Below are 25,463 nucleotides of genomic sequence, written 5' to 3' on the forward strand. Positions count from 1 at the left end.
CCTAAATAAAATTTATTGTGGAACAAAAAAGATGCCATTAACGTGGATAACTTAGAAGGCTGGGTAAAAAGAGCAGGTTCCAGGTAAAAACCGCATGAAGTGGCCGTTTGTCTGGAACTCAGAAACCAGCAGAACTAGACGACGCATTTAGGCCCGCCTCTGTGCCAAAACGCAAGCGGTATGTTCCTCTGGTGCTGACGGCAGAGGAGGGACACATGGGAGAGTGTGTGCAGGTGACGTTCTAGGTTATATCTTAGATACACGTCAATGTCCAGTCCTTTGCCATCGTCCCGAAGGCGGTAGCTCCGCAGCAGCGGGTGCCATGGGCAGCGTCCCTCTCCATTACCTGGGGCTAGCTGGAGGGTGCTCGTTGTGCCTCAGAGGTGGAAAGCAGGTAAAGCTGGGATGCGGATTTGTTCGGGTCATTTCCACATGCCCAACATTGTGCCTCTTGTCCCCAGTTCCCGTAGGCGAGAATGACGCCCAGCAGTTGGATCTGATCTCCTGCGGCGGGGTGGAGAGTCTGTCCCTCCGGCCTTTGCCTCGCTGAGCCTGCTTTTTGCTAAGGAATGCCCAAAGCTTATTCCTGGAGACCTGTGGTCCAGTTGCCCAAAGTCATGACCATAAGTCGTTTCACCATCTTTGGCTTCCCAGAACAAGTGTCTTGCAAAAGCCGCAGCAGAGGGAGAAGGGAGCCCCCAGACTAAACCACTTGATTCTCTCTAAAAGCTCCCCACCACCTTCCTGGCAAGTTGGCCTTCAGAGCCTCCGCGACCCGTATCTGACCCCTCTCCCTGAAGGGGGAGGTGGGATGGGGCAGCCTCAAGTCCCCCTAGAAAGTAGGAAGTAGTTCGTATTTTATACACATTTATTCATTCAACACCCATTTTTGGAGCACCTGCTAAATAGCTGGCCTGCCATCGGGGTCACAAAAATGGGACAGTGTTTCCGCCCACACACAGGTTGCTGGCAGGGGCCAGACAGTCGTGCTAAGATTTCCCCTGAGCCTGCATTTCAAATGTATATCATTTGCCTGTTTTGCATATTAAACGCTCATAAAACTTAATTGCTTTCATATAGCTGTATTTTTTAATTTTTTTTTTTTTTAGATTTAAAAAAAAAATTTTGTTTATTTTTGAGAGAGAGCACAAGGAGGGGAGGGGCAGAGAGAGGGGGACACAGAATCTGAAGCAGCTCCAGGCTCCGAGCTGTCAGTCCAGAACCCAATGTGGGGCTCAAACTTACAAACTGTGAGATCAATACCTTAGCTGAAGTCAAGACGCTTAACCGACTGAGCTACGCAGGTGCCCCAGAGCTGTATTTTTTTTTTTTTTTTTTTTTTTAACGAAAACATTGAAGTTCCATCTATTTTCTTCCTGTTCCCCAAGGGATCTTGGGCAACCCACTCAAATACAGTTCAAAATCAGGACGATGGCCATGTGGGACGGCTGGCTACAGTGTTATGGTGCCACAGGGAAAGCGGCCCCAACAGGCTTCCTCGGGGAGTCAGGGAGGGGTCCCTGAGATTGCAACAGATTCAGCAGCTGACTGGGTACCACCCTGCAGATGATGACTTCATTGTAATTGCCGTTTCCCTTTCCAGGAAGAAAACAGATGCGCTTCTTTGCCAGTGCAGACAAATGGCCTCTGCTTAAGGTTCCTCTTCATTAATTAGTACGAAGACAGCCAATGTGGTGACTAAATTTGGAATCAGTGGCTTTTAAAGGTGAATCTCTCCATAAGCTACACCTGCGTTTCTTCTCCCCGTACAGGGATAAGAGTGGCAATTAGATTTGTGGCCATGGCTTTCTGTTAATCTCAAAGAAACCCTTTCAAACGACTGCCTCTCTATGGCCCAGCACCTTCCCCAGGATCATGCCTCTTCCTGTCAGCCACAGCTTGGCGTCAGAAGGATCAGATGTCCCCAAACAGCACCCTTGATCTTCTAGGGGAGGTTGAAACCAAGGACTCCCAAGCAGTGGTGTGCTGGTAAATGTTGAATAGCTGGCTCTCCAGAGAAGGGGAGAGCCCTCATGGGGTACCAGTTGTTGGTCCCATGGTGTAAATACTCCCACCGGGGCTGATTTCAAGCTATCGACTTGAGGTCACTGAACATGACGTCACTGAGCATGATTTGGGAAATTGACATGCACTATCTAGATACAGTGAATTCACCCCAAGAATATACAGAATAGTAAAATGTAATCCAGTGATTGGGAAGAAATGAGTTTGGAGTAAATCTGTGTTTCGGGAGATTGATCAGAATTTTTTTTTTTTTTTTTTTTTTAAAGAATGGCTTGCAGAACCAAACCGAGAAAAAGACCCTAAAAATGAAACCATCCGCTCTCGTGCACTGGTATGAGCCAGCCCCAGCACACCACTGCTCCCGTTTTCAATCAACCTTGAAATTACTTGGGTGCCTAAAAAGCCTGCCCTCAGACTCTCCGGGCAGCAGTGTTCTGCAGAACTTCCGGGAACAAAATCCCTCAGCCTCAGAAGCCAGCCCCCAGCCAGGCTTGACTCGGCCGCGCTGCCCCTGTGCCCGCCCTAGAGTCCTCACACGTGGGCACCGATCACTTCAAACGCCAGTGACTCACCTGGTGCACACACACACTTCACAGGCAGACACCGTCCTGGTCGCACCCATGACCTCCAAAGATTTCCCCGAGGCAGAAACCAGACCTGGTGCGCTGCTCTGCCAGGTTCAGGCCTGGCCTGGGGCTGTGGGGTCCCATTAAGCCCCTTGGTTCCAAGGACACAGACACCAAATCCACCAACCTGAAAGTAGTAACTCATTGACAAAGACCCTCAGCATCACTCAAATGCCAAGTGGGCCCTGTCTTGAGTTTTGATTCAAACCGACTGTTAATTTTTTTTTCTTCTTTTTTTTTTTTTCCAACTGTTAATTTTTTGAGACAATCAGGGAAATGCGGACTTTGGTTTAATGCCATTTTTATTTATTTGTTTTTTTAAGTTTATTTTGAGAGACAGAGATGGCACAAGTGGGGGAGGGGCAGAGAGAGAGGGAGAGAATCCCAAGCAGGCTCCACGCTGTCAGTGTAGAGCTTGATACACTGTGAAAGCCTACACTGTGTAGGCTTGAACCTGTGAAACCATGCGATCATGACCTGAGCGGAAACCAAGAGTTGGATACTTAACTGACTGAGCCACCCAGGCGCCCCTAATGCCATTTTTAAATGTGGTAATGGCATTGTGGTTTTTTTGTTTTTTGTTTTTTTAGTTTAGTTTGAGAGACAGCACAAGTGGGGGAGGGACAGAGAGAGAGGGAGAGAATCCCGAGCAGGGTCCATGCTGTCCATGCGGAGCCCAACGTGGGGCTCAAAACTCATGAACCGTGAGATCGTGACCTGAGCCAGAACCAAGACTCGGATGGATATTTAAGTGACTGAGCCACCCAGGTACCCCTGTAGTTTTGGTTTTTGGTTTTTGGTTTTTTAAAGCAAATGAGTTCATATATTTTTTTAGAGCAGAAGTTGGTTGGCAAACTACAGTTCCACTTCCTGATTTTGTAAATAAATTTTTATTGGAACACAGCCACAACCAATTCATTTATACATGCTGTGGCTACTTGGAGGGCAGAATTGAGTAGGCAAGACAGATGGTGTGGGCCAAAAAGCCCCACATATTTACAGAAAAAGTTTGCAGACCCCTGTCTTCGAGAAGCATCCTGAAGTATTTACCTACAAAATAATAAGATGTCTGGTATTTGCTGTAAAATAATCCGAGGAGGAAAGAGAAAATGTGAATGAAACAAGATGGGCTAGGAGGCGACGGATGCACTTGAGTTCGGCATCCTAGTCTCTCTGTTGTTACATATGTTTGAAATTTCCATAATGAAAAGCTTTTGAGAAAGGAGGACCTGCTCTCCACAGCCTCACCACTGTTCTGACTTCACACCAGGACGCTGGCACCTTTAATCTAACAGGAATCAGGACAAAGCCACCATCATTCACCCCGTTTCCGCACACGCCCGAAGATGACTTCTGTCCCGGGCTAACCAGAAAGGCCATGGGCACTGAGAGGGCCCCCCAGAGCCAGCTGTGCAGTGAGTGCCCGCCCCCATGGGGCCCAGGGATTCTGGAAACTGGGGAAGGAGGGGCAGGAGGGCTCCGTAGGAAGGGGGACTCTGTCCAGGAGTCAGGCCATAGATCAAGGGCCTCTGGTAAGTCTGTCCTCTGCTCTCTGTACCCGTCCCCGATCCAGGCCCGGAGACCTGACTTCCACCTGGGGCCCTGGACATCCCCTGGGCAAGGCCCTGCCCTCTTCTGAGACTTGGGGAAAGTTTTAGTACCAACCACTCATGGTCTTTGAACTGACTCTGGGAAAGCAATATATGTAGGCACTAGCCCTCTCCCCTGCACATCTGTGTGGCTGCCACTATTTCTTTTCCTGCCCCCATACCCACGTCCGTCCCCATCCTGCACCATATCTGGCCACCTGTGGGAGTTCTGTTCAACATCAACCTAAGCCTAACCCAGTGGTTCTTAGCCAGGGTGATTTTGTGTCCCCTGCCCCGGAGAATGATTGACAATGCCTGGAGACAGTGTCTTTTGTCACACTTTGAGGGGTGGGTGCTGCCGGCATCTAGAGGGTAAAGGCCAGTGAGGCTGTTCGGCATCCTACGATGCACAGGATGGTCCCCACCAAGATGGCCCCCAATGTCAACAGTGCCGAGGCAGAGAGACCCTGCCCTGACCCCGTCCCTAGTTCACAAGCCTGAGCTTTCTGCTGGTTAAAAAAAGTGCTTAAGAACATGGGACTGGAGCCAGGCTGCTGGGATCACACCCAGGTTCTGCTACTTCTTAGCTGGTGACTTCTCTGGGCCTTGGTTTTCTCCACCGTGAAATGGGGACAGCTAAACCCACCTTGTCAGAATTGTTCCCGGAGTAAATGAAGTGAAGCATGTCTGGCACGTGGTGCTAAACAGCACCCAGTCATGTTATAGGTAGCAAGATCAATCAGGCCTGGCCCTAGTAGGGCTCCTGCTCCCTCAGGCGCTGCTGGTTTCCAGTCCTGGGTGGTCTCATGAGTTGGGTTCCTCTCCCTTCCTTTCCCTGTCCTGCTGAGCCCCTTGGGTGAGGTCAGCACCCCACTTTTGTTGTAGAGTCCAGGAGGTGAGCTCGGGGCGTGCCCGGAGCCAGGGGATTTTTAAGCGCAATCCTGTGGTGGAGAGACCAGGGGGTCTACTCGGACCCCGGAAGGGCCCTCCAAACTGATCTGGGGACCGACACGGCTTGCCGAGACCAGTGCAGGAGTTCCACAGCCCTGCGGCCTCCACCCCTTTCTGCGTCCATGTTACTCCTGCTCGTGACATTGCCATGGGGAAGTAGCACAGATGGGCCTCCGGGGAGGGGCCAGCCGGACCCCCAGCTCTGCAGGCCGGGCTCCCCCTCCGACACAAGGTGTCTGGGATTAGAGGAGAAACCAGGCGGTGTGCGTGAGTAGGGCTAGAGCATGGTGTGCTCAACTCATGTTGCCATGAAGGAAGGAGGCAGGGTCTGTGATGGGGAGGCCTGGGGTGAGTCCTGGGGTCCTCCTCCCCCACCTGCCCCCTGTCCATCTGTCAGATCCCTCCTCTGCCAAGAGCAGCTCTGTGAGGTCCACAGTGAGCGCGAAGCACTGAGCACAGGACCCCATAAGTGCACGCTCACCGTGGGGACCGTCTCCGTCGTTTTTGCTGACCGTCCCCTTTGCTTTCTTGGCATTTGGCCTCAAGGCCCAAGGCTCTGTCCAGCTGATTGTGTTTCCTGCTTGGCTGCTGCCTCCCAGGCCCCTGCATCATATGTTTACTGACTCACTCAGATATACCCCCTCCAACCCCCACCCTCCACCAAACCACATCCCTCTTTGATGTACTGTTTGGATTTTCCCATCTTGTTGCCGGAGAGGATCTGCCACCAGCTGCCTGGTGCCTTCTCCCCCCACCCCAAGAAACCCCCCTGAAATTGCCTCTCTACCTCCACCCATTTCAGGGGACCCACCACGTGTCCCCTTGGCTAAAGTCCCAAGGGCCGAGGGACCCCTGCTGCCACGAGTGGGGACCCCTTGAGGCTGGGTCCTCTTGTTCTGCCTGCCCCCCTCAGGAAAAAAGCACCCCACAGACAGGTGGAGAAGGCTAAGGCCAAAGGCAGAGAGGCGGAAGCTCCAGTGGCCTTTTTGCTGAGCCCCCAGCACCCTAGTGTGAGCGGAGAGCCACAGTGGTTCTCAACGTAGGGATGGGAAGGGTGAGCACACATCCTGGGCTGCGACTTGTGCAGGGCTGGGGAGCAGGGGTGGGGGTGCGGGGTCATTCCCTGAACCCCTGCCAGTGCCCCCACGGTGACAGCAGCTGGCAGTTTCTAAGGAGCAAGTTGTAGTATTGACCCAGGCGCTTGTTCACAAGGCCTGACCTGGATTCACGGCCCCCACTTGACAGCTGGAGACCAGAACCACATAGGCAGGCACCAGGCTCAGGACCCAGGCAGGCTGGCCCCGAGCCCATGCCTCTGAGCACTGTGCTGTTGCCTGCAAGTCCCACTACTGAGTCCATTTCACGGAGGGGAAGACGGAGGCTCAGAGCAGCCATGTGGGAGGGGAGTGGAGCCAGCAAGGGCCCTTCAGGGCACAGCGACAACTAGACACAGGGACAGACTCAGACTATCACAGGGAACATGCGGCCCCAAGGCCAGACACCCCCCCACCCCCGCCCCAGGAATTAAGGAGACAGAGAGAGCACAGAGGAGGACAGACACAGGGACCCTGAGACCAGGCACCCTTAGCATGGTTACCTGAGCATTTATTTCCGGGCTTCCAACCGCCCCAGAACTATTTGGGGCAAGAGGAAGAAAATAGACTGATTTGCTTCCTCTCAACCCCCTTTCCCCAACGCCCACCCCCTCCAGCCTCAACTAAATTCTAAGCACCTGACCCTACAACCCAGGAAAGTAGTTTCATTTCCCCCACTGCAGATTTCTCAAAGGGAGGGGAGGGCGGGGCTCAGCTCATTGTTTAAGGACCAAGAAGGGGGCCAGGGCAGACCTTTGGAAGCAACAGGAGAGAGAGGGTGGTACTGCTGTCCACAGAGAGCCCAAGGTAGAGGGGAGGCTGCCAAGAAACTGGGACCCACAGAAATAGACCCAGGGAGACAGGGCAGAGGAGAGGGGAACAGAGAAGAGAAGGACAAGGAGGGCAGGGACGGGGACAGGGGGGCAGATAGGTGAGCACAGAACAGGAGACTGCTAGAAGGGGTAGATGGAGGCATGAGGCTCCAGAGAGACGGGTGGCCTTAGGGACGGGGCCTGGGGTGGGACCCAGGCCCCTGTCACAGTGGCCCTTGCTTCCCCTCCAAACTAGACACCATCTCCCGCGGAGAGTTATGGCCTCGTCGGGTAAGTAAGCAGGAGAGGGGGGCACAGGGACGGGGGGGACGGAGCCCACTCTCCCCACACATACCTACTGACCTTCCCACTGATCCCCTCCTCCTCTGTCCAGCCCGGTACTTGCTCGTCCTGATCTCCATCTTCTTCAGCCTGGTGGCCTCCCTGGACTGGAAGACTTCCCATAGCCAGGATCCCTTTGAGAAATGTATGCATGATCCTGACTATGAGGTGCTGCTCAAGGTTGTGACCTTGGGCCTCAATCGAACCTCAAAGCCCCAGAGGGTGATTGTGGTTGGTGCCGGTGTGGCTGGGCTGGTAGCTGCCAAGGTGCTCAGTGATGCCGGACACAAGGTGAGAAGTGCTGCTTGCAGTCTACCTGGAGTCTTTTGTGCTGCAGGCCGGGAATCCCGGGTGTTAGGGGCCTGGCCACGTCCCTGTTGAGGGGCTGGTAGGAGGTGGAGAGAGGAGCTGTGCTTTCCCCCTTGGTCTGGGGACTGAAACTGGAGGGGAGGCTGAGAGACCTTTGACCTTCCCTGCCCCACTCTCTCTCATTCCTGAGGGAAGTCCCTCTGAAAGTCCTCCAACCTCCCGGAGGGGAATTTGTGCTGGTGGCCATGGTAACTCCACTCGAGGAACACTGCCTGAGGTCTAACCACTGACTGACCCTCTCACTGAAAGCCGAGAAGGAGAATGGGCTGGGCCAGGACTTCTGTGCACGGAGGAAATCTTCCCCCTCCACCCCCACTCCCTAGGCTGGGAAGTTCCTCTGCAGTCTGGCTTGCAGTCGTCCTGCTGCAGCTGGGAAACTGCATATTGTACGCGCTTGCTAGGACATCTGTTCTCCCACCAGCTCCTCTGGCTTTTTCATGAAGAAGGGCGTCCTTCTCTAGTCTAGGTCTGGGCTGCCGTGGGGATGGAAGCTGGGTGCTGGCACAGGGTGGGGATGGGGGGGTCAGTGGGAGGAGCTGAAGGGCCCTGCTTGGCGCTCCCCACCCCCATCCCTCAGGTCACCATCCTGGAGGCAGACAACAGGATCGGAGGCCGCATCCTCACCTACCGGGACCGGAAGACAGGCTGGATTGGGGAGCTGGGAGCCATGCGCATGCCCAGCTCGCACAGGTGAGGCCTGGCCAGGCAGCCCTGTGGGCACCGAAGCCTCCCCTAGCCCCACCTCTGTGTCCCTGAGGTGCTCAGAGCTCCGTGTCCAGCCAGAGTTCCAGTTCTGCCCTCCCAACCTTGTCTCCTCCGCATCGCAAGCCCTCACCCGACCCAAGCTCTGTCCTCATTCCCACTTCAGCCCCAACGAAAGCCTGCTGGGGCTCCAAACACGATCCGAAACCCGTACACCTTCAGCCTTCCAGCCTCTCTCTCCTCTCATTCCGGCCCCAGCTCCAGTGACCCGCCCTCCCACCCGACTCTAGCCCCGATGCAGACTCAGGCCCATCCCCAACCCCGCCCCCCCCCGCCCCCCCCCCGCTCCGGAAGAGGGGCCCCAACTCCTCCCAGCCCTGGCCCCGCCCCCGCCTGACCCTCAGCAGCCTCTCCCCGCTCCTTCAGGATCCTCCACCAGCTCTGCAAGAGTCTGGGACTCAACCTGACCAAATTCACTCAGTATGATGAGAACACGTGGGTAGAGGTCAACAACCTGAAGCTGCGCAACTATGTGGTGGAGAAGATGCCAGAGAAGCTGGGCTACAAGCTGCGCCCCAGGGAGAAGGGCCACTCGCCGGAAGACATCTATCAGATGGCTCTCAACCAGGTAGGCAGCCTCGGGAGCCCCGTGGCCCGTCCCTCACACCCCTCTGCCCTCGGTCTCTGATCCGCTTCTCACGCACGCTGTCCGGACAGCCTCAGATTCTACAAAGGCCTTTGGCTTAAACTTTGGTCTTCGACCTGATGTTTTCCCCATCCATCTTGGGGGACCCAGACTTTTGTCCACGTCCCCCCTCCCCGGGTCATACCCCAGGACCCTCTGGCTCCCACCGAGCTCAGCATCTTCCCTTAACCCCACGCATACTCCTGGGTTCCCCCATCTCACGATGGCCCCATCACCCCCACCCTAGTCACAAGGCAGACAGACCCTCAGGTGCTGTCCTAGCTCCCTCCCTGTCCCTTCCACCACCAGTCAGTCCCCAGCCCCATCCCTCCTGCCCCCTGACTCTCCTGCAGTGTTCCCACCCCTCTGTCCCCACGGGCCCTGCTCTGGCTCAGGCTTTTCACCCTGTTCCAGCCCCTGCTCACAGCTCCCTATGGCTCCCCAGCGCCTTAGCCTCAGGGTCAAGCCCTGAGTGGTCTGGTTTCTCTCACCCCTCTAGCCTCATCTCTCCTCCAAGAAGTGTTTGTTATCCTCCAAAGCCTTCAGAGTGGCCAAACACCCCAGCCCTGCACTCCTTCGTACCCACAATGCTCCTTCACCATCCTGCACCCATGCCCTTGCTCTTGCTTCCTGCCCCGCCTGGCAGGCCTTTTCCCTTTCCCACCCAGGGAACCCTACTAATCCCCCAAGAACCAGGTCCAACGTCCCCTCCTCCAGGAAGCCTTCACTGGTGCCCTCAGGGAGGAGCCAGCCTTGGCCTCCTCTGGGAGCTCCTGTCTGGCTCCCCTCCTGGACCAGGGTGGGCACTGAGTCCAGGCCATTTCTGTGCCCTGGCACTGACCAGTTCAGGGAGCCTAGGGAGATGCAAGGTGAATGATGAGTGAGTGAGCAAAGGAGCACATGCTTTGAGGAGTTCCCCAGCCACAGGGGAAAGCCACGTGGACAGAGAAGAAGGCTAACATCAGATGGGGCTGTGAGGCTCCCAGGAAGCGAGGAGACGTGAACAGCGCAGTAAAGGATGGCCACTCATGTTTCAGGCAAAGACAAGGCAGGGGAACGAGTGCAGTGGTGTGGTGCAGGTGTCGGGGGGGCCCGAAAGTGGTCTGGGCACTGCACATAGTGCTGCAGAACGACAGCTGCCATAAGATGGTGACTGAGGGGCCCCGGGCCCTGGGGAGCCACAGGAGGGTTGTGGGCAGGGGAGGATCCAGTGAATAACCCCTCAGGGCTGACAGGGGGCAGAAGGGACTCTGCTTCTGTCTGTGCCCCCGGTGATGCAGGTGACAATCACTAAGCACCAGGAGGATACAGCATTGACTAAAACAGACACGATACCTGCCTCTACTAACTCACAGACTAGGACAAGTGCAGGCCAACAGTACCCAATAGGACTGAGTGTGACACTGTCAGGGTGGGATGAAGGCTTCGGGATGAGGGGCATTAACAACTTGGGAAGAACTTCCCAGAGTGGAGGGCAAGGCCGAGGGCACAGCATGGACAAGGACCATGCTGACTTGAGCAAGAATGGTAAATGGCTGGTCATGGGCAGGTGCGGGAGGAGAACCCAGGTTTGGACCCCAAGTCTGGCTTCTGCAGTCCTGCCCCTGGAGCTCAGCACTGTCCCCTTGTTCCACCACAGGCCCTCAAAGATCTCAAGAAACTGGGCTGCAGAAAGGCAATGAAGAAGTTTGAAAGGCACACGCTCCTGGTGAGTGGGGGCCTTGGCGTCGCCGTCTGAGAAACAGAAACAAGGAGGGCACCCATGGGCTTTAGCCCTGGAGTCAGAAGGCAGGAGTCCCGGACTCCAGGCCTGCCACGGCCCTCCTGCCTGACCCGAGGCGGCACACGGCCCCCTCTCTGGGCTTGCGTCCCTCCTCTGGATGGCTAAGCTTCAGAGAACCGTACTAATATATTAGCTCACGGTCCTGTCACGGAACCAGGAGGCTCAGCCTGGGAGGGACCCCCATGGGAGCGGGGACAGAACAGGCAGGTGCAGGACGCTTGGGTCCTGACCCGGGCGCGCACCCATCCCCCAGGAATACCTCCTCGGGGAGGGGAACTTGAGCCAGCCGGCCGTTCGGCTCCTGGGAGACGTGATGTCCAAGGACGGCTTCTTCTATCTCAGCTTCGCGGAGGCCTTAAGGGCCCACAGCTGCCTCAGCGACCGGCTCCGGTGAGAGGCGGGGCCAGTGGACAGGGCGGGGCCGACGAGGGCCAATGCGGGCGAGAAACGGAGTGGGCGGAGCCGTTGGCGTTGGGTGGGGCGGGACTGGCGGGAAAGGAGCGGGACGCACAGGTGCGGGAAGGGGCACAGACGGCGGAGAGACGCGGAGCTCGCGTCTGGCCACACGCGCCCTCTCGTCCCGGGTCCTCCGGAGGAACTGGATAAGAATGTTCCCGGAAAAAGGTGTGGCTCAGAGAAGAGACGGGGTTCCCGGGTCGCACATTCTCTGCTCCCTGGTCCTCCGGGTGATGTCAGGGACTGGCGAGGTCAAGGGTAGATGAATGGGCGGGGCCCGCGAGAAGGGGCAGGATAAGAGGGGACCCGGCAGGTGAAAACTAGGATGGGTACCGGGGAGTGCCCAGGGCGGGGCCCGCGGGAAGGAGCCCACGAGGCAGGGCAGTGCCCGAGCTCCCGGATCACGCTGTCGCCCTGCCCGCAGGTACAGCCGCATCGTGGGCGGCTGGGACCTGCTGCCGCGCGCGCTGCTGAGCTCGCTGTCGGGGCCAGTGTTGCTGCACTCGCCTGTCGTGGCGATAACGCAGAGGACGCACGATGTGCGCGTGCACGTCGCGAGCTCGCGCGGGGCCCGGAGTCTGAAGGCCATGACCGCGGATGTGGTGCTGCTCACCGCCAGCGGGCCGGCGCTACAGCGCATTGCCTTCTCGCCGCCGCTGACGCGCAGGGGGCAGGAGGCGCTGCGCGCGCTGCACTACGTGCCGGCCACCAAGGTGTTCCTGAGCTTCCGCCGGCCCTTTTGGCACGACGAGCACATCGAGGGCGGCCACTCGAGCACCGCCCGCCCGTCGCGCGTGATATTCTACCCGCCGCCGGGAGAGGGCGCGCTGCTTCTGGCTTCGTACACGTGGTCGGACGCGGCCACCGCCTTCGCCGGCCTGAGCCAGGACGAGGCGATGCGCGTGGCGCTCGATGACGTGGCGGCGCTGCACGGGACGATCGTGTACCGGCTCTGGGACGGCAGCGGCACAATCAAACGCTGGGCCGAGGACCCACACAGCCAGGGCGGCTTCGTGGTGCAGCCGCCGACGCTCTGGCAAGACGGCGGGGACGACGGGCAGGACTACGACTGGTCAGTCCCCTACGGCCGCATCTACTTCGCCGGTGAGCACACGGCCTACCCGCACGGCTGGGTGGAGACTGCTGTCAAGTCGGCGCTGCGCGCGGCCGTGTTAATCAACAGCCGCGAAGGGCACAGCCGCGAGGGGCACCCGCTGGTCAACGAGGAGGGGCTCGTGCGCCAGGTGCCCAGGCACACCCGGTGCGAGTTCCAAAAGGCTGGTGCCACCCACGCTCCGGCCCCACATGGGATGACCGCTCAGCACACCAAGAGACCCGAGCATTAAAAATGTATTTTCAGAAAAAGCCGTGTGGTTCAGTAGCTTCCCCAATGTGCACGAAGCAAAGCCGTTAGCCTTCGCGGTGGAAGGAGCTGCGCCTCGTTCTGGGGCCGCAGCAGCTGTCCTACTTCTTCCTGGGCGGTGGGGCCCCACCGGGGGAGGGGGAGAGGAGGGACCAGATGGACACCGCTTTGTGCCGCTGGTAGATGGTAATCACGGTGCCCACTCCGGCTGTCACCAAACAGAGGAGCCCTGATGTCAGTAATAGCCCAGCAGGCAGGGGGTTAAACACGAGTTTATTGTTTTCACGTAACAAGAAGCTGGTGGGCAGAGTCCCTAGAGTGTCTCAACAGCTCTGCAGGCCCTTCCATCTCGGTTATGTCCCGGACGTGTCCCCGCAAAGCTACCGGTGGCGGCCATACCCCAGCACTTCCTCCTCATTCCTCCAAAAGCCCCAAATCCAGGCGGGTAACAATAGCCCTACCTCCACGAGCCCCCCAAAGGCCTCCTCTGACGTCTCATTGGCTGGGTCGGGACCGCGTGATCAGGCGTCAGCAGAGCAGCAAGGCCACCACCCCCTCCCCATCCAGGTCCACACCAAGATAGCCGCCTCCTTCACCTACACGAGGCCAGCTGGACACGGGAAGTGTCAGTTTAATGAGATGGGCTCTTTAGGAGCCGCGGGAGGTACGGTGGGGAGGCCCGCCCTCTTCGCACACTTCCTCCCCAGCCTCTGCGATCTGGATAAAGTGCTTGTGCCGGGCAGGCCGGCCGGGAGGGTTAAGACTTCACGCTTTCCTCTTCCTCCCCCTCCTCTTCCTCCTCCTCCGGCAGGATCTCCAGGCTGCTGTCCGGCTGCGGGGCTGTGTCCTCGGGGGGCGGTGGGGCCGGTGGGGCCCGGGTGGGCGACAGAGGCAGTGGGGAGGCAGGGGGCGAGGGGCTGTGGGGCTCTGTGGGTGGCACCAGACCCAAGACCTCCTGCACGTTGTGGGGCAGCTCCTGCAAAGTCGGCAGGTGGGAGCGAAAAGTCAGTGGTTTTACCAGGGGCGGCGGGGCAAGGAGGGGTGTTGGCAGAAGGCGGGGGCTCACCGGGCAGGCGGTCAGCTGCCGGTAGAGGGCCTCGGCCCGCGTCAGCACGTCCTCCACGCTCAGCTTCATGGTCAGCTCGTTGATGTGCTGTGGGAAGGGGTGCATCAGGCCTGCCGGCCTACGGGCCCTCCACCGCCACCGCCCCAGCGCCCATTCCGTGCCTCTGGCTGGGGACACAATGGAAGACAGACAGACTGGGGAAATGGGGGCCGCTTGCCAGATGCAAGTACAGTGAAGGGAAAGGGCACTGAGCTCCACCCCTATGGCCCTGTCGTGCATTAACGTGATAGGGAAGGGGTAGGTGCCCCCTCACGTGCTGGCCGCACCCCATAAGGGTGCTGCTGGCAGCCAGGGATAGGATGGGGTAGGGAAAACAGCCCGATGTCACGGCCATGGTGCTCACAGCTTAGCCAACCGCACTTCCCACAATCCTGTTTTGAGTAGTTGCTACCCCAAGGCAAAGTGTGGCATGGGCACAGCACCAGCCTCTGCGGAGTTCACACCTGAGCTGCCTTGAAACGCTTACGCAGGTCAGGACTGGCAGGGAGAAGGGGAGGACTGGGAAGGAGCCAAGGCCTCACCTTGAGGATCTCATTGGAGCCGAAGCCAGAAAGCATGAGGGTGTCCCGTTCCATGTCCAGAATGGCACAGGCCACCAACAGGTGCAGATTGGGGCCAGGGAGCCCCGTCCACAGCACCTGGGAGGGCCAGAGGGAGGAGTCACCGCGCAGTCTCTGCCTGAGGTCCCACCCAGGTCTGCCTCACCCCTGCCCACTTCCCCCCCCACAACCTCCCAACCTGGGGTTGCTGACCTATTTCTCCTTCCTGTTCACCCACCGACCCAAACTGGGGGGCCCACCTCCCACAGCCGAAGGACATCCGGGAAGGGGAATTCTCTCTTGAACCAGATGAGCAGCCACCGGAAGCAGAAGCAGAGAGAGCCAGAGTCCTGGGAGTCTGGAGGAAGACAGTGGTGGGGAGGGGAGGTGCTGAGCAGAGAGCAAGCCCCAAAGCCGTTCCAACCCCATTCTCATTTACAGTGTGCACGGTGGTCAGACTGCGACTCTAAGAAGTTATCTCGGTCGTAAGAATCTCCACCAGTCTAGGCAAGGAGCTTATGCCCAGCATGGGAAGGCTTCAGCAGCGAGCCAGGAATGCTCTGTGTCCGCAGGAACCTTCCAGACTCCAGACGAGGTGAGCCAGTCCCGTTTCCCACCTTCACATAAAAGGGGTGCAGTGTGCACTCGAGGAAAAAAATAAAAGGTACCAATACCCAATGCTGGTGGAGGCGTGAGGAAACGGGACGCTCGTGTGACACTCGTGTGACACATGTGTACTCGGCTAGCAAAAAAAAAGTTGGTAAAAACTTCCAGGAAAGCAGTGACGGGAACAAACATTTCAAAAGCCGTGAAACTATCTCCTGCCCTGAATACAATTTCACTTCTTGGGATTTAACCTGAAATAATCATCCCGACTATGGTCATTATGATGAGAAACTGCCAATAACTGACTCGTCCGGCAGGTCAGGGGAGATCTAGTCTTGTAGGCACTTAAGGCAGACACAACACCTGGTTCGGCAGCTAGTGTCCAGGCGCCCCCGGAAGTGGCCTGTGCTTTCCTGGATTGCCTCCTCTTTGGTGAGGCGATCTTGGCAATAGCTCCCTCCCCCAGGGCCACCCTAACGTCAGTGAGGAAACGCCCCTAAAGAACTTAACTCATCTGTCACTGGCGTTCAGAAAGAACCATATTATCGACAGCAGCTTTGACTTTCCTTATCGGGATTCCCTGCGTTTTTTACATCCAACAAGCAACGAAGAATAATTTTGAGGCCGGAATGCAGCGGGCCCAGCCCCGGGAGCCCCGACAACCAGTTTGCAATCCTGGTTCAAGGTGGGTGGAGGGACGAAGTGCTAGCAGCCGCGCCCAGCCCCCACCCCTTCCATCTGCGAAGTAAGGGGCTTGGGGAGCGTGGGGGGGGGGGGGGGCACACGGGAGCGTGGATGCGTCTGTGCCTGTGGGGAGGTTTGCTCCCAAGGGCAATCCTGCGTAAATTCTGGGTTCTGGGTTATGCGGGGAGACGTTTCTCTCGTTTGGATCAGGACCAAATGTCCCGGACACCGTCTGTGGCCCCGCCACCCACTGACCGCCCGCTGGGACGCCTACCCAGGAAATCGCAGAGCGACGGGTCCAGCACCCTCAGGAGCAGCAGGAGCTGCCCGAGCTGCCGCTTCATCGTCTCCTGACTCTCCTCAAAGTTCCCGTGCTGCAGGAGGGACGGCGAGATGAGGAGCCAGACCCCGGTCCCTGGAGGGGCCTGTCTCCCATGCCCGCGTGGGGCCTCACCACGAGCTCCATGAAGCCACAGAAACACCAGAAGGCATCCACCTCATTCTGAATGACGTAGAGGATCGGGGAGAGGAGGTCACTCATGCCCTGGACGTAGCCTGGGGGAACACGAGGTCAGAGCCCAGCCTAGGCCCTCAGCACCCTGCCCCCCTCCCCAAGGGAAGGCCGGACCCCCAACCCCTCCCCGGGCCGGCGTCGCACCGAGGTCGAAGTGATACATGCAGTAGGTGAGGAGGATGTCGTTCAGCAGGCCCAGCCCTGGGTTCTCAGGACCCTCATAGAACTTGTTGGTCCTGTCGGTACGGCTCACGTCTCTCTCTGCGGAGACAGGGCATGGGATGCCAAAGTGTCGAGGCTGTGGGGGCCCATCCCTGCTGGCTGTGGGCACCAGCCCCCACTCCTCCCTTCCACAGACCCCGGGCAGGTGTGAGTCGGTCCAGAAACCGTCTCGGGCGCTCTCACGTGAGGCGCCCTGCTTCATGCTTGGCCAGGTCGCTGCATCCTCCCAGCCACCAACAGTCACTGAGCCATCCACAGGTGGGAAACTGAGGCCCAAGGAGGCAAAACCACTCGCCAAGGCCTGACGGTACGCAGACGGCAGGCTGAGCCCAAGGAGTCTGGCTCCCTTCCCCTACTCCCCATCTCCTCACTGCAGATAACCTCATCCCTTTTCTTGGGAAGGTAGGGGGCTCCCCTGTCCTCTCCCTGCCGTTTCCCATCTCCCCGCCCCAGCCCCGGCCCCGCGACCCACCGATGAGGCTGCGGTAACCGTGCAGCAGTGAGTTCCTCCGCTCCTGCTCGGGGCTCACAGATTTCCACTGCAGCTTCATTCGGAAATACTCATCCCTGAGGGGCCCGGAGAGGGGTCACACAAGGCCACGACGCAAGCCACCCAGTCGCCCTCGCCCCTGTCCCCGTGCTTCCCCTTTCTGACATGTCTCACAACACACAACAGCCTTGTGAACTCTACACCCGACGTGGGGCTCAAACTCACGACCTCAAGATCGAGAGTCGCACGCTCTACAGTCTGGACCAACCAGGCACCCCGCCCCCCCCGCCCTGTTGCAGGCTTTTGTTCCAAGTCTGTCATCCCCACTGGACAGAGAGCACTGGGGCAGGGACCAGGACATACACAGTGGGGTCACAGTATGTACCAGGAAGGAGGAGAACTGGGCCCATGGGGTTAGGAGGACCGCCACAGAGTGCTGATGGCGGCAACGTTATGGTCTTGGAATGGAACAGCGATGGACATGGGAGATGGACCGGCCTGCCCACCACCGTCTCCCTGTGCCAGGGCCGGTGCCCGCACGTGCCAGGCTCTTGACTGACCTTTCGGGAGCCAGCCTACCTGTGCATCTGTGATGTATCAGGTGCCGTGCCGTGATAGGGGGATATGTTCAACTTGGGGGGTGGGAGCTGGGGAGGGCGGGGGGCGGCAGGCCCATAGTTTCTCGCTCGTGTTTTCTTTCTTTTTTTTTTTTTTTAAGTTTATTTATTTTGAGATTGTGAGCGAGGGAGAAGCAGAGAAAGGAGGTGAGAGAGAATCATAGGCAGGCTCCGTGCTGCCGGCACAGAGCCTGATGTGGGGCTCGAACCCGCGAACCGTGAGATCACGACCCGAGCCAAAACCAAGAGTCAGATACCTAACTGACGGAGCCCCCCAGGCGCCCCTCACTCACGTTTTCTTGCGCACGTGGGCCTTGTGCTCCTCGGCTGAGCCCTCCCAGCTGAGGTACCCCAGGAGGAACTTCCAAGCTTCGCGTCTCAGGCCGGGGCTCAGACCCTGGGGGAGAGAGCGGGGCCCGCCGCTCAGAGGAGCCTCCCCCTGGCCGCCGGCTGGCCCTCCCCGGTCCTCTGCCCACCCACCCGGCGCCTTACCCCCGAGAAGATCCGGGCCTTCAGCATGGGGACTTGCTGAAGGCGGCCCTCGGGGCCCACATGGTGGGCCCACTCCTCCTCTGTGACCGGAGGTGCCCGCTCCACGGCTGGCCGCGGGCCCAGCTCCACCTGCGAGACACAAGGCAAGTGAGCTCAGGGCCTCACCCATCCTCCGCAGGCCACCTGCACGGCAGCTCAGAGCCCTCCTTAGCTCCACGGACAGTTAACGTTCAGGGTGGGGAGCATCTCCTTCCCCGGGCCAGCGCCAAAGTCACCCTCCGTGTCAGGAAGGTCCTCCCCGAGCGTCACAGGCTATAAGCGTTTTCCTCGAGGTCACTCACACGATCTGGTGAGAGTGGTGCTCTGTCGTCCCCGTTATTGTGGAAAAGGGGACCCAAGGAAATGTGGTCGCCCGCCAAGGTGACGGCCAAAACACAGCAGGGTCCACCTGATACTCACACAGGAGATGACCTCGAACCCAGGCTCGGGCTCGTCATCGGGCGGTGGAGGAAGGTCGGGGGAGGCCCCCTCTGGGTGTGGCTGCAGGGCTCCCCGGAAGAAGTTGGTCACACGGGAGAAGCCGCCGAAGGTGGTGGAGTAGGGGTCCTGGAGGAAGCGCTGTGGACAGGGCCAGAGGGCGGTCACGGCTCCACCCCACCCTGCCCCGCCCACCAAGGCGTCCACCCCTCCCTGCCCACAGCGGCCCAGCCCGGCACCGCGACACTCACGGACACCACGTTGGAGCTGTCCTGGTCAAAGAGCTGGAGGTGGTGGAAGGAGCTGGAGAGGGCCGAGGAGTCGTGGGGGAAGACAAGGTAGAGGCGGGAGTCCTGCGGGGAGCTGGGGAGGGGCAGGTGCGGTGACACACTGGGTGGGTTCCCTCCCGCTTCCAGCTACAGCGGCCCAGCTGCCCTTGGGGAGGCCCTCGCCTCAGCTGGACCCCGGGGGTGGGCACACGACCCAGGGCTGGCCGGTGAGAGGCGGCTCCAGGATGCCGCTGGAGAAGGAACTGCTTCTGTCACCGGGGCCGCTAGGCCAGGCCTGCAGGGGCCCCCAGAGAGTGATACCAGCTCTGACGCAAAGAGAGCAATTCTTCCTAACGTTCCAGGGCCCGGGTCCTGCCTGAAACCAAACTACCCTTTGGCTTTGCGGTTACACGCACCAGTGGATTCCCCCTTTCCTGCCTTTAAAGCAGTCTGTTTCTTTCACAGCCCCGAGGGGCCGGGCCCCGGGCACAAAGGCCGGTGCTGGAGGAAGGCTCACCTGGCCAACAGCAGGTAGCGGCTGAGGACACGGAGGAGGGCGCGTGTACCCCCGCGGTGAAAGTGTAGTGCGGGCAGGGAGCCTCCGGCCTGGGTCACCAGGACCAGGTAGGCCCAGCTGAGACCTGGCTTAGACCGGCGGATGGACTTGAGCTCCCCCAGGCTCACCGAGAAGGCCCATGAGCCCCGGGGAGAGCTGGGCTCTGCACCTGGAGAAGAGAGCCGTGTTGGGAACGGGCGCAGGGAGCCCGAGGCAGCACACACATCTCCCAGGAGCCCTCTGGGAGCCCTGGGTCACCTCCTGTCTCCTCGGAAACGCCCACTGCGGGCTTGCTCCGGAACCTCCCTCGGCTCTCAGGGTGACGGCTTTGTTCCTCGAGCTGGTGGCAGGCCCCTCGGGTCTACCCCCTGCCCGTCTTGTCTCCAGTTCGTTCTCCAGACCCCACACTCAGGCCACAGCTCGAGTTTCCTAAATACACCCGATGCCCTGTGCCTCTGGCCTTGCACGGCTGCTCTCTCTGCTGGGGAGAAAACTCCCAGGTGTCGCCCCCCCCGCCCCGCCCCGCCCCCAGAGCCAGAGGCTGGCATCACCTCTTCCCAGAAGGCTTTTCTACTCCCCAGAGGGGCCAGATGCCTCCTCTGGGGCCCCCAGCACCCTGTTGAACTCCAGGATAGCCCAAATCACCCTGTGACTCTACAACTGTCCACCCCCACAGCCGATGAGGGAGGGAGCCCGGTGAGGTGAGCAAGGTGGGAAGCCCCGGGGACCCTGCCAGGCTGGACCTGGACCGGGGACAGTCCTGCACCCGATCCATTCTCCTGAGACTGGAAGGCCATCTTGACTGTGACCAGCAAAGCCTATGGAGCCATGACCGCGGAGGGTAAGCTGTGTCTCCACCTGCCCCTCAGGGGCACCGGCTCAGCCTACCTCTAGTGGGCTCTGAGTGGCGGGGCTGTGGCCGCACAGTGCTGATGACAGCCCAGTCGGGTTCGTAGCCGGGGTCAAAGGTCGGTTCCTCCTCAGAGGTGCAGGCGTCACCCCCACTCACATCCTTGGGGTAGGAAGATAAAGAGAGCGAGGGGCTGTAGATTCAGGACTTCCAGATCCGAGCTGTGAGGCTGCCCTGGAAGGCGGCCCCGTTGAACAAGTAGGGCAACTGAGGCAGAGAGGGGGCACAATACTTGCCCAGAGTCACCCGGTGCGGCCAGGGACCGGGATAGGGCCAGGACTCAAAGCCAATCTCCTGGTGGCTCTAAGCCAAGCACCACCACACGGGGGAGCACAGAGAACGCCCGGGACTGTGCGCTCCGCCCGCCCGCCGACTGCCGGAGGGCACAGTGCTTAAAGTTAAGTAGCCGGTAGTCACTGGGGCAACTCAAATCAAAGCCACCATCAGGTACCCTTCACACTCACCAGGACGGTGAGGATTAAAAAGACCGGTTAAGACAAGCACTGGTAGAAAAAAATGGAACCGCATATACTGCCCCGGGAACGTAAATGGAAGGAGCTGCCGCGGAAAAACCTGGAAGTTCCTCAAAAGGTTAAATGTACAAGTACCATACGCCCCAGCGATTCTACTCCCAGGCGTATACCCAAGAGAAATGAAACCAAGCGTCCACACTTGAACGCACAAACGCTCAGAGCAGGATTATTCATAACAGCCCCAAAGGGGAAACAACCCAACCGACGCGTGATGAGCAAAATGCGTGGGGCTCCGTTTATACACCACGTCCAGGAAAGGCCAAGCCAGAGAGACGGATTACTGGTTGCCAGAGGCTGGGGGAGGAGAGGATGGGGAGCAGGGGCCAACGGGTGCAGGGTTTCTCCGGGGCGGGGGGGTGGGGGGGTGATGAAATATCCTGGACTTAGACAGTAGTGACAACTGCCAAGACTTTGCGAACAGAGAAACGCTCACCTCTGTACTTTAAGAACTTAAGTTCTTCCGTAACCATGTGCTTTATCGTAAGTGAATTTTACCCCAATAAAAGAGGCAACTCACAGGTTGTTACGAAAACAAGTAAAGTGCCCTGCGTGGGGCCTGCTGGCAGATTTGGGTAAGCAGTGCAGGTGAGGGCCGTGCTGAGGGTCACAGTGCAGTCCTGGCCGATGGTGCTGGCCGCGGGCCATGGGGAAGGACAGGGAGGGGATGGGAGTCCCTTCACAGGACGGTATGCCTTCCTGTCAGGCAGAGGTTGGAAGGCGAAAACTACATTTCCCTGGCTCGTCTGCAGCTAGAGGTCAGGACGCAAGACAGAGGCTACCGGAAAGCAGAAGCGAGGCAAAGGCAACTTCTGGCTGCGCTGGCTGTGTTTGGCTGACGAAGAAGACTCCTGTTTTCCCCACACACAGAGAGGCGACTAGGGTAGAGGTGGTGGCTAGCTCAGTCTCCCAGTGCCAGGTACTAGCCTTGTAGGGCCCAAGCAGCTTCCTGCCCTTGGGTGGCAGCTGGTGGTAGGGACCGCTCCCAGGATGATCTCTCCCCGCTCCCTCATTTTGGCAGTGGCGGCAGCTCCCCTGGCAGGTCAGTTCTGCAGGGTCAGTCCCATTCTATCAGCCCTTGAAAAAACTCTACAGGCCTCTCCCTGCCAGCAGGAGGGTGGCCTTTAATCCTTCCCTGCTGAAAGTAACTGGTGTTTTGTGCCTCCTACGATGAAACCCTGCGTGATGGGACCCTGTTGGAAGGACACAGACAGTGGATCCACCCAAAAGCCATTTCCGCTGCTCCCTCCAGGCTGACGGAGCCCCTCCCACGACAGAAGTTAAAACCTCCCCATGTTTCCTTTCCCAGCCTTCCCTGTGGCTCTGAGTGGCCGTAGGGACCCAACTCTGGCCAGTGGGAGCTGAAATGACACCTGTGGGGAATGTAAAGGGAAATCCCTGATTTAAAAAAGGCACGTACAGGGATGAACACCCTATTTAGAACAGCCTTTGGGTGCCGTTGATGGAGAACATGGTGTCTGTAGCTGTGGCAGCCAACCAGGGCCAGAAGGGAGTCAGAGACACCCATCCACAAGGCTGCTGAACCAGCCCTGGCAAAGCCATCCCTGCCCTGCGTGTCTTGTGAGATGAATTTGATGTTTCGACGTTTACATGACGAGAGTCAGTGCTGCCGTCTGCGAATGTTTGCAGCTCTCTACTCCTTGGGCACACAGCAGGATCACTGTTCGCTGAACTCTACTGGCTGGATGGAGCCATGCAGCTAGTCCTGACCAAGGGGCTGGGATGTCTCCAGGATGGACTGCTGAAATGCCGGGGAAGAACTCTCCCTCTGCCACAAGGAACGGTGGCTTCTAAGACAGCCACTCTAGCAGCACGCCTCCCCGAGTAATCGTGACGAACAGAGCTCCTTGGCCAACCTGCAGCACACATATAGAGTGAGCAAAAACAGCCAAAAAGGCTGGCGCTCCAGCAGCCTCTTTGGACCACAAGGCAGCCGTGAGGATGCATCCCGTGTGCTGGGGATGGCAGAGCAAAGATGGAAGGGACCCGCCGTCTTCTGGCCTTTTCAGCTGGAGAGGTATGAGCTTCTATCTAGCTGAAGCCACTGTTATTTCCATTTCTATCCCACGTAGCCAAATATAACTGCTAACTGATGCCGAGAGTTTGTGGGAGATCGAGAAAGACAGATGTGAATGGCACCCTGCCTGCCCCCCTCTTCTCTGCCTTAAAAAGCAGATGCAGGGGCTCAGCTCAAGCAGCCATTTAAAGGTGACCAGGGCAAGCGTGGTCTGGTCTCACCGATCCAGGCCCCAGGGTCACCAGCCACGGCCCGTAGCCCCATACGTCTTTGGCAGTCTTGTGAAACAAGAGAAATAAACTCGTCGGCTTAATTTGTTGTCGGCCAGATGTTGTGTTCCTTGGATTAATACGCTGTATGCACCTGTGCCTTTTCTGCTGAAACCCGTCTCAGTGAGTTTCTGTGGGTCAAAAGTAAGACTGCCAAGGAGAACAGCAACATTTTCAAGAAAGGCACTCAGACCGCCCGTGAGGCTGATGAAAAATGCAGAATCCTGGCTGGTTCTTCCTCAACCCCCGGAAGCCAGATCCCACAACGGATTCCTGGAATCGCCACTTGTAATGCTCCCACACTAGGTTATTCAAAGCTCCACTGCCCCAGGTCAGGCTTCATTCTCTCTCCCTGGCCCAACACAATAACCTCTCCTTGGCCTCCCAGCCTCCAGTCTCCCTCCATTGAGACCTTCTGCCCACCCCCCACATGGTTTCCCATGGAAACTTTCCACACCCACACCCTTCTCCCCCGATGTTTCCCCCAGGGCCCCTAGAACGCAGCCCAAGCTTCTCAGTCGGGCATTTCACGTCGAACTACCTTCCCGGCAAAACCCTCTACACGGGCATCTCATTCCCTCCCGTATCCTGAAATACTCTTTCTCCTACCATCCCTGAAATACTTTCTTGCCCCGTCCTCCTTCTTAGGGTTCCGGTGCCAATGTCTGCTTCCTCCGGAAATGGGCAGGGCTCTGGAATCAGAGTCTGGGTTCAAACTCAAGTTCCAACACCTCCTAGCTTTCTGACTTTGCAAACAGGGCTCCCAATCATTGTGCCTCAGTTCCCCTAAATACAGTGGGGGCGGGGACTAAGGCAGGGTCTGATTGAGACTCATCTCCGGTCCCAGCACAGAACCTGGTGACAGAAAGCCTCAGGAGTCTGTAATAACGAGAAGGGCAAAGTCTGGTACCCGGGGTAAGAAGGAGTACTGGTAAGTGGGCGAGTTGCCTTGGTCACGTTCAGTTTCCTCTCTGGACACGGACGGCAGACCTGCCCGAGGGGAAACGCCACACCCTTTCAAGTTCTTGTAGGCTGAGAGGCCACGGAACCCGAATCCACAGGCTGTGTTGTCCTCTTGCATTCTGGCAGGGCTCTCCCAAAGAGCAAAGGGGATGAGAGGGCAGCTGTCCCCATGGCCACAAATCTCAGTGTCTGCTTTCTTTTGAATGGGCATCTTCAGCCCCATTTCACAGAGGGGAGGAAACCAAGGGGCAAAGAGAACCTAGATCCCAAGCAGGGTCACACAGGATCTAAGAGTTAGTCTGGGACTGAACCCAGGTCCTTCAGATGTCTTCTACCGCGGAAACCTGGAAAAAGCAAGTGGAGAAGAGAGAAAAGCCTACCTTCTTGGCGAAGAGAATCTGGGTGGAATCTCCAGCCTCCTCTACAGGAACCCACTGCAGGAGGACATCACTGTCCTGAGGAAAGGAGAGAGGAGTTTAGAAGTGCTGCCCTCCAATCTCCCCAAACCGTATTTCCAAACTTCTTCCCCAGTCTGGACCCCCCAGACTTACAAAGCCCCTTCTCTCCCTCCAGTCCGCACCCCCTGCCTTCCTAAAGCCCCATCGTGACCTCCAGACCATACGCCTACAGATGCGGCCTCCATCCCGCTCTGGGCCTGCCCGAGCCCCGCTGCCTCGCGGCCCACCTTCTCCACAACGCGGATGACGCCAGCGATGAGGGAGTCCGGGTCTTGGTGCTTCTTGGCACTGGTGTGCAGGTACACGCCACCCTTCTCAAACACCACCTGGGGACAGGAACCAGTGAGGGGCGGGGCCCAAGCGCAGGTAGACGCCCAGGGGGCGGGGCCTGGGAGGGGTCCAGCCGCTCAGGGGGCGGGGCCATAAGGTAAGGGTCTCGCCTAGGGCAGCGGAGGGGAGGGTGACAGCGCATTTATAAAGGAAAGATGTGTTTGCTAAGGCTCAGCCGGGCTCCCAGAGCCCCGGCAGAGTCTTGGGGCGAAGCCGACCACCGGAGGGCGGCGTCTCGCAACCACAGAAGGGAAAGAATGCGTCCTCGGTGCTTACCTTGTAGCCGGCTCCCTCCATAGCCGCGGCCGAGGTCCCACTACCCAGGTCCTCTCCCTTTCCGGGTCATCGTGCTGTCACATCCGGATAGGAGACTCCCCTGAAGCCTGGACAGTGGTAGCGCCCTTGCCTCTTCTAGAACAGGAGTGGATGTAACCATCTTTCAGAATCGGGTGACTGAACTTGAACCACGAGGGCTTAAGTCACATGGCGCAAACGCTGAAGGTAGAGCAGCCCAGCGAGAGTGCGCAGACGCAGTGCTGCTCTCCTGACCGCGAAGTAAACAAGGGGGAGGATCCA

At 58.4% G+C, this 25,463-nt stretch overlaps 2 protein-coding genes across 11 annotated transcripts in view; one reads left to right on the plus strand and one right to left on the minus strand.

Annotated features, from left to right (window-relative positions):
- Window positions 1–12,793, plus strand: part of IL4I1 (interleukin 4 induced 1) — a 37,422-nt gene extending 24,629 nt beyond the window's left edge. For 3 of the 10 annotated variants that reach the window (XM_078439455.2, XM_078439453.2, XM_078439454.2), the window contains exons 2-10: window positions 1,604–1,726; window positions 2,292–2,356; window positions 3,894–4,066; window positions 7,492–7,730; window positions 8,386–8,498; window positions 8,937–9,138; window positions 10,835–10,903; window positions 11,232–11,368; window positions 11,859–12,793. In XM_078439455.2, coding sequence (XP_078295581.1) covers window positions 2,331–2,356; window positions 3,894–4,066; window positions 7,492–7,730; window positions 8,386–8,498; window positions 8,937–9,138; window positions 10,835–10,903; window positions 11,232–11,368; window positions 11,859–12,780 — 1,881 coding nt within the window. In that variant the 5' untranslated portion in view covers window positions 1,604–1,726; window positions 2,292–2,330 and the 3' untranslated portion in view covers window positions 12,781–12,793. Of the gene's footprint in view, window positions 1–1,603; window positions 1,727–2,285; window positions 2,357–3,893; window positions 4,067–5,499; window positions 7,093–7,353; window positions 7,389–7,491; window positions 7,731–8,385; window positions 8,499–8,936; window positions 9,139–10,834; window positions 10,904–11,231; window positions 11,369–11,858 lie in introns of those variants that run through there. The other 7 variants (XM_078439461.2, XM_078439463.2, XM_078439457.2 and 4 more) reach the window with 7 other exon arrangements.
- Window positions 12,794–13,051: 258 nt separating this feature from the next.
- Window positions 13,052–25,421, minus strand: TBC1D17 (TBC1 domain family member 17). Its single transcript, XM_060651783.3, has 17 exons — window positions 25,164–25,421; window positions 24,785–24,883; window positions 24,480–24,554; window positions 20,278–20,401; window positions 19,351–19,558; window positions 18,816–18,927; window positions 18,547–18,705; window positions 18,088–18,216; window positions 17,889–17,992; window positions 16,961–17,055; window positions 16,411–16,527; window positions 16,207–16,307; window positions 16,027–16,126; window positions 14,723–14,820; window positions 14,445–14,561; window positions 13,864–13,950; window positions 13,052–13,773 (listed from the first exon to the last, which is right to left on the minus strand). Exons 1-17 carry the CDS (start codon window positions 25,182–25,184, stop codon window positions 13,555–13,557), a joined length of 1,965 nt encoding a protein of 654 aa, XP_060507766.1. The 5' UTR covers window positions 25,185–25,421; the 3' UTR covers window positions 13,052–13,554.
- Between the last annotated feature and the right edge of the window lie 42 nt (window positions 25,422–25,463).

This window comes from Panthera onca, chromosome E2 (assembly GCF_046562875.1).
Source record: "Panthera onca isolate mPanOnc1 chromosome E2, mPanOnc1 haplotype 2, whole genome shotgun sequence".
Lineage (NCBI taxonomy): Eukaryota > Metazoa > Chordata > Mammalia > Carnivora > Felidae > Panthera > Panthera onca.

Bases quoted from the DNA above. Each gene is read 5' to 3' on its own strand.
- TBC1D17 (XM_060651783.3), bottom strand. From the start codon at position 25,184: ATGGAGGGAGCCGGCTACAAG. The intron at 13,951-14,444 runs GTGAGGCCTTGG...CCCTTCCCACAG, and splicing joins GCTCCAATGAGATCCTCAAG to CACATCAACGAGCTGACCAT. The intron at 13,774-13,863 runs GTGAGCCCCCGC...CCGACTTTGCAG, and splicing joins GGCAGCTGACCGCCTGCCCG to GAGCTGCCCCACAACGTGCA.